This window comes from Leptinotarsa decemlineata, unplaced genomic scaffold, assembly GCF_025532065.1.
Source record: "Leptinotarsa decemlineata unplaced genomic scaffold, Ldec_3_MD MMD2_tig00000882_RagTag_RagTag, whole genome shotgun sequence".
NCBI lineage: Eukaryota > Metazoa > Arthropoda > Insecta > Coleoptera > Chrysomelidae > Leptinotarsa > Leptinotarsa decemlineata.
The window spans coordinates 21712551-21724588 of record NW_027412556.1 but is presented as its reverse complement, the minus strand read 5'-3'; the positions used below and the strand labels follow the sequence as shown (position 1 = coordinate 21724588).

The 12038-nt window shown below is 33.8% G+C and overlaps 1 protein-coding gene across 1 annotated transcript in view; it reads right to left on the bottom strand.

The window, feature by feature from the left end:
- The window catches only part of Osi14 (DUF1676 domain-containing protein Osi14), a 36846-nt gene extending 34864 nt beyond the window's left edge, over positions 1-1982 (bottom strand). The window contains exon 1 of the mRNA XM_074175262.1: positions 1913-1982. Within this exon, the coding sequence (XP_074031363.1) occupies positions 1913-1972 (60 nt within the window). The 5' untranslated portion in view covers positions 1973-1982. The remainder of the gene's footprint in view (positions 1-1912) is intronic.
- Between the last annotated feature and the right edge of the window lie 10056 nt (positions 1983-12038).

Below are 12038 nucleotides of genomic sequence, written 5' to 3'. Positions count from 1 at the left end.
CAGAATTGGAAAATCTTTTTGTGAAGGAGATTCCGAACGAAAGTAATATTGAATTCCACAATAAGAAGTCATTCAAAAATAATTCCCCTCATTGTGTTTTATCCATTTCCAATAAAAATTGTTTGGTTATTAAAAATTAAAATCTGTCACCCGTCAGAGAGATTCGAACCAAAGATTTTAGTGTGTAACACCGGTGTTCTACCACTTACTTCATGAAGATGAAGTAAGTGGTACTCAAAAACATAAAAGTTTTTGAGTTTCAAACTGCTTTACCTTTTTCAAGTAACGAATTTTTGACAAACATCACTTTCTTAGTTACATTTTAAATTCCTGGTATGGCAAATTCATTTTCACTTTCCGACTACATGTTCTCATTTTTGTTTCTCGTTAAAAGGAAGTGTAATTTAAGTAATTACATTATCAAGGTTTATTCACAATTAAAAATGACATGATAAGTTATGAATCTTCTCAACTGTGGTTGGCCCAAATTTATGACTCACAACCAAAGTTGTGAGTCATAAATTTAATCAAGTGATTGGTTTGAAGTTGTGAGTATGAGATCAATACATTTTCAATCAACAAGAAACGGTCACATGCCTAATAATAGTCAAAGAAAGACAATTTCGAAAGAGAATGTAATGTAATAAAAACTGCAGAAAATGAATATCATATCGCATGTTCCATGTAACAATTTTTAAGTTGAGTCTACATTAAATTTCAATATCGTCTCTGTTCAGTGAATATATGCTACAGAAATTGCTTTGAGCCCTTTTGGAGTGATATACACGCAGGGGATATCATTATTGTATCTTTCTACTTTTCAATATTTTCATATTTTTTCCGAAATGAAGACCCACAAAGGAAAATCTGAACGAAAAAAGTCAGATGACGTGACGTTGAATAAATAAAGCCATTATTTTTTTTTCACCTTTCTGTCTTAATCCAATTGGGATAAACACCCCACATTATCTGGTATGATTCTGCTTACAGATAGTTTACAAAATATGGGGGCCAATGATTTTATTATTCAGAACACGAATCCATATCTCTCTCAAGAATTGCTAACCCTGATTATCTCTTAATTTTTTTGTCGCTAAGTATACTGTATATTTCAATTGATTCATCCATTATTTGTAAATGTACTCTCGTCGCACCATATTTTTGCAAATTTCATTATCCCGAGAAAAATTTGTAGGTCTTTTTTCAAAATTTTTTTCAAGTTTTAGTCTGTCAAATGCGAATGATTTTTTGAATCTGTGAAGTTAAAATAAATTCATTCCTGAAAACTTTCAAACTAGTGTAGTAGATTTATCCGAATTATGAGCAATCTTTCTGAGAGATATTTTTTTTCAGTTTATCGATATTCCATTAATCCTCAATGGAAAAAATGCCACTTCACCGTCATCTTAAAACTTAGGTATATGAAGTAACATGAAAGTAATCGGATCATCGCATTAGAAAATGTTTCAATCAGATTCTGATCAATCTTAAATAAATCAAAACATATTTTTACCAACAATAATCTTGTTTCAATTGGAAGGGGTATTTTTCAGGGCAGATTAGATTTTGAGAAAAAACTTTTTGGCTTACACTTCACCATTCCACAATGTTTTTGTATGAGAAGTGAAAGTCAGAAAGCTTTTTTCGCGATAAGTAACTAGTATGCTATTTCTACCACAGTAGGAACTGAAAAAGTGCTCTCTGTAAACAATTCTATGTATTTGATCAGAAATAAACGATTTTCTCATTGACCCCTTTAGGTTTTGGAGAGTGCTTTTAATTAAAATTGATTTTTTTTTTTCAAATAATCAACGAAAATTTTTCAAAAGAACCCTTATTGAATAACAAAAAATATATTTTTTGAATGAAAATCATTTGGAAATGTGCTTGACACGATAATAAAAATCCTCACCTTCACCGTTGCAATTCCGATAACACCAACTATAACAAATGGGTGAACAAACATTTTCATAGATATACTGAGAGACACTTGGACAATTGGATTTTCATAAACTATTTATATACAATGTAAAACCCCTCTTTGGATACTCCACATATTTGAATAACAAGTAAAAACTGTGTTGTATTCCAATGAGAATAACAAATAAAACCCACCCATATCTTCATGTGACCCGGTGTAAAAGAAGTGCAAGCACTCTTTTCTCCGAAGTGGTCCGGAAAAGGCTCTCTATCCGTTCTTTCCATAATTTCACGGAAGTTCATATTTATTCTGTATCAATACCACATCACTACCATCAATAAATAAACATTTCAAAGAAATATTATGCATCAATAGCGATAAATTAATTATGACAAAGTTGATATTGAAAAATGTTTACTGAAAAAACTTGATCTGATGCCTCTTGTGAGAAGTCATTGATTTGCAGAAGGTTTTCGCAAGAATTACTAACCATTCATACAGTCTCCAGATATATTTTGTTTTCTCTTATAGTGTTTGATCAGTTTTCACGTAAAGGGTGGTTAGAAAGTCATCCGATCCACACTGTTATCATATCAAGCACAAATTAATTCAGTAAGTATGGAAACGCTTCAGAAATCTACTCTATAGCGATACATGTATTGCGTATCGTCCATCACATATAGTAATAATTTCTGTGTTATTATTATTTTCGATTTACATATGTGATATATTCGTTTCATACAAAGAATATGTGGATCAATCGTTCATTTTACGTCACAGCACCGAGTGTCATTTTATTGAAAAATTTTGACTGAAAAAACTTGATCTGATGCCTCTTGTGAGAAGTCATTGATTTGCAGAAGGTTTTCGTAAAAATTACTAACTAATTAGGTTGTTTCCAAAGTTCTGTCTGTTATTTCTACTTCAAATTGCAATATCTCATTTATTACTCATTGAATTCAATCGACATAAGCGCTCGAAAAGATGGCGGAACTTTGATGCTCAATTCGTTTGATTTTCAGAGGGTGATTTTTGAAACGTTTCTGACAGGCTTTGTCGTGGAACAGAAATCGGACCTCTTCTGTTGACTAGTGTCGGCTGCTGCTGACGCAATTTTTGGTACATTTCATCGATTTTTTCACGATATGACTTTGATGTGATGTTTTGGCACAGTTGCAGAAAGTTATTGTGAATCACAACAGTCGCTGACTATCATGCAGTAACCATTGTATTTATTTGGAGGTTTTCGTTTTGAGAAGTGCCTGGGTTACTTTTCGGTGTACAAATATTGTCCTAAACATACCCTGTTGTCATTTATGTCCACTTTTCACCACACGTGACTATTCGATCTGAAAAAGAATCGTATTGGTTACGCAAAAGCAAGAAAGAACAGACTTTGAAATGTGTCGATCGTTCAAATTGAAGGGCACCCAGTTTTCAAGCTTTTTGACGTTTTTTATACGTTTCAAACCATCAAAAACAACATGGAAGCTGGCGCCCATCTCACGCACCGTTTGTGATGAGTCAGTCTCCACCAGGGTCCTCAAATCTTCGTCCTACAAAACTTTAGGTTGACCAACATCTTCGGGGCATCCTCGTTCTAAATAATTTTAGGTTGACCAACATCTTCGGAGCAAAAATCTCCGAAATGAAATTTCGCAAACCAACGTCGAACTGCGTTCATTAAAACTATGATTTCCAAATGCCTGGTTGACTTTTTCACCTGTTTCGACAGCGCTTTTGGTCTACTTGAATTCGTAGAGGAAAATTGACTGAAAATTTCTCAACTAAATCATAAATATTCAACGAAAGTAATTTTTTGTGGAGGAAAAAATCAGTTTTTCATCGACCATTTTTTGGGTAATTGTTACCTTCCACAATCTGAAACAATATAAAAATTATAATGGAGAACTTTATACAAGTGTAGAAGGGCAAACTTTTTAGTTTACCCCGATAAGTTACTGCATAAAAATCAAAGTATTTTTCACAAAGAAAAATCTTCTATTTATCAGTAACTTGTCGTATTTAACAATTTCGCCTTGTATAAAGTTCTCCATTATAATTTTTATATTTTTTCAGATTGTGGAAGGTAACAATTACCCAAAAAAAGGTCGATAAAAAACTAAATCATATAGTATTGAAAACCATAAAATAAATATTTGGAAATGGAATTTCAAAATAGGAATCTCTCTATACTATTTACACCGTAGCTTCTGCTGGAAAACGCTACTCCTCCGGCTGATACCACGCTGGATATTGATTTATATCCGACATATATTCAAGCCCCAAACAAAGCCCCAAGCGTAAAAGAAACATCCTACGAACCAAAATCTGGCGAAATGAAATTGAGTACTAAGACTGTATCGAGGAGAGATGCATACGTATTAGAAAGTACATATTTGGAAACAAAATTTCGAAACGACAAAATTATTTCGCTGCCAAAGTTTTCGGGTTTGAAGGGCGTTAATTTTTCAAATTTTTCCTGACGTTTGGCTGGTGCGAGTGGCTAGCTTTTTCAGAGGTTTATACATGTTAAGTAATCTCCGATGTCATTGACGGCCTTCAAAACCGGAAAAAAAGTGATACTGAAAAGTTCGAAACATGCATCTTCCCGAAATGCAATACATTTTTGGGAAATATTCATTTTCTTGGATTGAAAGGGGTGTATTTTAGTAAGAGATCGATTTTGTGACAGAGAGATACAGTCTCCAGATCTATTTTGTTTTCTCTTGATGTTTTTAATCAGTTTTCACGTAAAGGGTGGTTAGAAGGTCTTTTGATCCACACTGTTATCATAACAAGCATAAAAAATAATTTAGGAAGTATGGAAACGCTTCGGAAATCTACTGTATAGCGAAACACGTATTGCGTATCGTCCATTACATACAGTGTGTCTCACTTCTCATGGAAACACCCCCGTATCTTCCGTAATATTCGAGGTAGACTGGAATGATGGTAATGCTTAAAATGCACCTACCACCTGAATGGAGTTGTCCAAAGTGATATACACTGTCCGCCACTCGCGATGGAACACCCCATTTTCACTATAAAACAAATTAAGGGCAAAATTGGCACAAAATTCCTTCAGATTCATGATCAGAACCACAAACTTATTACGATTACAATTTTTTCCTGAAAAATTTTCAGTCCTGAAAAATCAGAATTTGTTTCACTTCTCATGGAAACACCCCCGTTTCTTCCGTAATAATTTAAGTAATTTTTTTTTGGTTTTGACATCAAAACATGAACGAAATTGTTTAAGAGAAACTCGACTTTTGTGTTCACATAATTTTTTTTTTATTTTCTGTCAGGAAAGTTATTCATTCCTTCTCAATAAGAGTGAAAATGGTAATTTTGTAAGAGGAATGGAAACATGTTATCAGTGAGGTTTAAGGATGGTTAATGTTAGTTCATATTCTCATTTTCCCATTATTAAAAAAACAAGGATATTTTGTGGCGAAAAATGTTATGTAGTTCAAAATTCTTTCGAAGTACTACTTTCAAAATCACATTTTCAATTGAAAAACAAACCAATCAATTTCAAATGATTCAACTGTTGACAATTTTATATTTTCGTGCCTTCTATGAAATTTCCCTCCAATCGAACACATTTTTCTATGCGCCTTTTATTATCTCCTCCAACTCTTTTCAGTTCTCTAGGTGTGATTTCTCTACAAGCTTGTATAATTCTTTCACGGATCTTCCTTATTTGTTGGCCTATCTTCATACACTTTATTTTTCAAGTTTCTCCATAAATAAAAATCCAGTGGAGTTGAATCTGGGGATCGTGGTGGCCATACTACGAGAGGGCTATTAGGTCCTAACCATTTCATAGGTAGATTCCTATTCAACCAAACCCTTGTTATGCTACTATTGTGAAATGATGAACCATCTAACTGAAAATCATACTGTGTCTCACATCCAAAGGTAGTTCTTCCAACACATCGGAAAATGCATTTTCGAGAAAATCAACGAATAGTCGTCCGTTTAAATTTTGATCGAAAAAAAATGGCCCGATAATATTTTCGTTCAGGATACCACACCACAAATTAACTTTCTGAGATATTTGGTCTCTACAATTCACCACCTAATTTGGATTTTGTTCAGCCCAAAACATCATGTTCTGGAAAGATACAACACCATTCGTGGTAAAGGTAGCCTCATCACTGTATAAGATATACTTTAAAAACTTCCTGTCATTGAGTTAATTTCCCTGCAACCATAAACAATACTCCATACGGCGGATTTCATCTCCTTCGTGCAAAGTATGTAAAAACTTGGGTTTGAACGCATGCATTTTATGCCTCTTTAAACACCTCCATATTTTACTGCGGCTCATATTGAGTTGAAGCGATAAGTTTCTCGAATTTATTCTAGGATCAGCTTGATGAGCCGCCAATATCGTATCATCATCAATATGATGTTTTACAATTTTTCTGTTCTTTGTTACTTGGCCGGTGCTCACGAATAGATTACATATTTTATGTACAGTTCCAGGGTGTACAGCTTACCTCTAGCGGGTGTCTTTTATTAAATTCAGTGATCACTTCACGATAAAACCCCACCCCTTCACCAACAATTAAAACAATTTCAATTTTTGCTTGGAGTGACAGACGTGCCATGTTGAACTTTGTCAATCAAAATGAGCTGATATCAGTTAAAATGGTTACTTCAGGAATATTTAAATATGAACAGGAACTCACGAACTCACGAACAGAAAACAACTGGAACACAGGAACAATATCCAATACGAATACAAGAACAATGAACACAATGGGAACAAAAACACGACGGAAACAACAGGAACAACAACAGGAACAAAGAACAATAATACTAGAAACAACAAATGCAATGAAAACTGGTCTGGGGGTTGATACAACAAGATCTTTCAACAATATTGTCAGGTTGACAGTTAATATCAATGAGCAACTGTTTTCCATGGGGATTTCAGGGCACCGCATGATTTAATGAAACTGATGTAATTCAGCAAGTAGGTAAAATAATCTAAATTCTACATGTTCACCGATTGCGATTTTTTGTTTAAAAATTAACAGTTGTTTCTGTGTTGCAATGAGTATGAAGTTTAATTTTGTTTCGGATGGTAAAATTTTTCCTCAATATTTTGATAAAGAACCCCGCACATTTCTTATGAGAAATGTCTTGCCTTGAATTTTGCCAAAATGTTGATATGTTGTAGTTCTTGATGTGCTGATTGAAAGTATTCACAGCCAAAACTCAGAATTGTACAGTTTTCGAGATGTGAACCTTTAAATATAGATTTTTTCCATTTTTTGCAGTTTTTGCTCATCAATCGAGAGCTCCCACTTCTGGTTGGGATAGAATTTGGATGTTCAGCAACCAGAATTAGTTTTACGAATAATCTTCTTTAGTTATAATAGATGTCGCCATCGATAATTTTCAATACTCTGCTTCACAATTTCTCGATAATCTGAGTATGTCGTGCTGTGACATTTTCCTCAGATAGGCTCAAAATGGATAATAGCATCTCACAGCATCTGTATCTTTCTTACCTGAGTGTACTATTCAGATAGAATGAAGGGGTTCAGGTATTGGAAGCAAACTATTTTGCGCCGTAATATGTTTTACCTAAAAATGGGGTGTTCCATCGCGAGTGGCGGACAGTGTATATTACTTTGACCAACTCCATTCAGGTGGTAGGTGCATTTTGAGCATTTCCATCAATTATTGAGAGTTTCATCGTTCCACCTCGAATATTACGGAAGATACGGGGGTGTTTCCATAAGAAGTGAGACAAATTCGGATTTTTCAGGACTGAAATTTTTTCAAGAAAAAAGTGTAATCGTAGTAAGTTGGTAGTCCTGATTATGAATCTGAAGGAATTTTGAGCCTATTTTGCCCCGTAATATGTTTTACCGTAAAAATGGAGTGTTCCATCGCGAATGGCGGACAGTGTATATCACTTTGGCCAACCCCATTCAGGTGTGAGCATTTCCATTATTCCAGAGAGTTTCATCGTTCTACCTCGAATATTACGGAAGATACGGGGGTGTTTTCATGAGAAGTGAGACACACTGTAAAGTAATGATATCTGTGTTATTATTATGTTCGATATTGAATATATGATATATTCGTTTCATACAAAAAATATGTGAATCAATCGTTCATTTCACGTCACAGCACCGAGTGCCATTTTCTGGATCATCGTCAACAGCCCATTTGATACGGTTGTCATACTGTATTGCTAAAATTAGCGTGGACACTATAATTGATTATAGGGTATGGAAACAAAATTATTCCAACGTAGTAAAACGACACGCTTCCTATACCCGTTATTTCGTTCCGAATTGTAGTTTTCTCCAAATGACAGCAAGTTGGATGAAAACTAAACATTATATCAGATATTGAATCGTATCACTCCAAATAGACAGTGGTGGGTTCAGTCACAAATATTATCTATTTTTCAATCAGACAGAATATAAAGTATTTTTTGGCGTCGGTGATCAATGTGGTAAACAGAAGGAGTATCTGAAATCATGCATCCAAAGTTATTTGTGAAAGTTGAATGATTTGAAAAACACATTTTGATGACCCTATTCGATTTTGTGTACCTTCAATCAGTTTTCGTATTCAAAAATACATTTCAATGCAAGATTTTTGCTAGAAAGTTCACAAAACCGCCATTTTGTAAACTTTTGAATGAAAATCTGTCATTAAAGTTTGTTTTTTGATTTTCACCAAGTATCAGACAGTCATATCATATTTTTCAACCAGTCTGTTTACCTTCATCATGATAGTATTATTTCCGTTAGATCGTTCTGTGAAGGTCTGAGATTGGCCATGAAATTGAGATATATAACAACAAAAGCATGGTATTTGAAAATGTGCAAAGTAACCACTGACCCGTTAATTATTCATTTCTTTGATATAATGTCTTCTGGGAGCGTACTAGAGCAATAAGATGATTCTATGTGATTATTTTTGTTGATAATCTGGATGAATTCAGAAGTATACTTCCTGTCAATGATTGGTTTTAGTTCTTTGATAAATGATCAATTTCAGATATGTGAGTAGGTATGTCTATTTCTCAAATCTATTTTCATCTCTACAGATTTTCGTTTCCAAAGAAGTGATCACGTTGAATGAAAATTGGGGATGATTCAGCAAACATAATGAAACAATAGATGTTTTTATTTCCAGAAAAGGTTCATACATTTTTTCCAATATATATTGGAATATATATTGTATGAATTGAAGGGGTTATATTTTTGGGAGTGATTAATTTTTGTATTGTATATTGTACAATATTGTATATGTACAATATTCTACAGAACCTCTGCTGTTGAATCTCAATTCCTTTCAATAATGTCTCATTACAACCTATATGTTCAGGTTGATTTTTTGTTTTGGGTGTAGACAGACTCAAAGAAGCTATTATATAGCAAAACACGTGTTTTGTAAAACAGTCTAGAGAAAATCTCACAATGAATACACCATATATTTTTATCAAGTATCGGCGGATTCGATAACATATTTTAAATGCCATGAGAAAAAATTCAATTTATTCCAATAGCAGTCAATTCTTTCCAAATAATTTGTCTACGCAGTTACTAACATCAATGTTCCAAATATTCGAAAAAAAATCAATTTCACGATCATATTGGATAATTTATTACATCAGGAAGATCTCCGAAAATCTTCTTCTTCACTGATCAAGTATTTTGTCGATTCTTATGAACCAAGATACTCTACTGTATTGGATCCAATTTTCAAACGCTGAACAAAAACTATATATCAATGACTTACGTTCCTCCAACAATTGTTAGTTGACAGGGTACTGGAAAATGGAAAGAAGGAGATATATGAAACAAAATGTGACATAAAGTTAATTGATCAGACTGGACGAGCTTTTCAAACTCGTTTCAAAGGACACTCCCGATTAGGAGACTGGGAAAGTCTAACGTTCCTCAACACACTTCGGGAAATGGCCATAAAATGAATAAATACTATCGAAAACAATAAATACTATCGAGAACAATGAATAAATCTCAGGTAAGTACTTCAGAAAGTCAAGATATAGCAAAGTATGGTATGAGAATAATGAATATGATTCATTTCGGTGAAAATCAGTAGAACTTCGACGGAAATTTCTTTCCCAGAAATCAAAATATCATGTTTTATGAGCAATAATAATTTTTTCATTGTCCCATCGTAAGAGAGTGGCGTGAAGTATGAACAATGACAAAGGTCACATTGCTAACAGTTTATTGCTTACCCTCCAATCAACTAGTCTCTTTGAATCATTCGGAGTTTTAACGAGAAACATTCCCCGGATTTCTATTTAAGTAGAAGTACAAGTTCACTTCCTTTCATCGGAATCAAAAAGTTACGTTATATATAGATATACTATTACAGCCACAGCTGATTAACGAAAAAACAGAATTTAAACAAATTTCAAAAGTATAGGTAGAGAAGTTATTAATTAGACATAGCAGTCAAGAAAATGGCAAACCATAGACACGTGTTTCGGGCTTTTGGTTCATCATTAAAATGGTGCAGTCAAGTGTTGCCCATCAATACAATTGGCTGCACCATACTGATCATGGGCCAAAAGCCCGGAACACGTGTCTATGGTTTGCCACTTTCTTGAGTGCTATGTCCGATCAATAACTTCTCTATCTATATCAAGACACTCGATAACCTTCGTATTTGATATACTATAGATATAGATTGAAGTCCTAAAGTAACGGTTAATAGATTTTTTACATAATTATGAATAAAAATGAAAAATACGGAGAAAAATCAATTCTCAAATAAGAAAAGACGCTTTCTTCATGAAATTATTCAATTGTCCCATCAACCCCCTGGGGTTATTAATTGAATATTGTAAATTGAGATGTGTAGCGTGTGATATGGCGTTTAAAAGGGATTTCAAAGCTTCATTCAGCAATATAGCACCTTTTCATTTCTGAACTGGATTCTCAAGAAAAATGTGATTTTATTTCATACAAACGAACAGTCCTCGGGTCGAGTACCTGTCACGATTGACCAGTCGATTAGTTATCTTGTCAAAAAAGTAATATCGGATATTTTTTGTGATATTTTAATGTCACAAAAAGATCAGACATATTCAAAATGTGTTTTAGTTCGTAAGATATCGGCATCGTTAATAACGTGTATCAGTTGGACGGACGGTAGCCGGTCGGTTCGATGTGGGTGCTTTGTTCATTCACTCAAATCGACCGCCGTGTTGGTCGCTGGTTCAATCCCTAGGCTGAACGATCGATTTTCACTTGCTAGGAGTCACTTGCCGTGTTAGGAGTCATCCGTTAAAAGATGAGAGCTCGCACAAGTTTTGACTTCTGAGGGTTGTTGTTCGTAGGGGTGCGACAGCTGGTTAACGGAAAAACAAACAGACAAACAGATTCAGTTATCAACAGTTTCTTCAGGAATCTCTAAACATTATGATGTGAATTGTTTCAAAATGAGCCTATTTGCCACCCAACGAATTGAGATACTGATGTTGATTGGAGTGGGTGATAAAACGAATTTTGTGAATTAGGAACTGTCAAAGATGGTTCATGTCTTGGGAGATCAAAATTGAATAACGACAAGAAATTAGATGTTTTTATCGACCTTTTTTTGGGTAATTGTTACCTTCCACAATCTGAAAAAATATAAAAATTATAATTTCATATTTCAAAACTTCTTTGACATCTGTCGAAGAAGTAAAGAAATAAGCTCTCAAAAAAAGGAATAACTGCATGTATACTCGAATTTTTATCCATTTCTGAAGACGGAGGCAGATTTTGGCCTCCGAAACGTAAAAGATAAGTATATTTTCTTAATATTTTTTTTGATAGGCAAAATTGTGAAATACGACAAGTTACTGATAAATAGAAGATTTTTCTTTGTGAAAAATACTTTGATTTTTACGCAGTAACTTATCGGGGTAAACTAAAAAGTTTGCCCTTCTACACTTGTATAAAGTTCTTCATTATAATTTTTATATTTTTTCAGATTGTGGAAGGTAACAATTACCCAAAAAAAGGTCGATAAAAACTGATTTTTTCCTCCACAAAAAATGACTTTCGTTAAATAAATTAGATATATTGTAAACTTTAGAAAGAAGCCCACA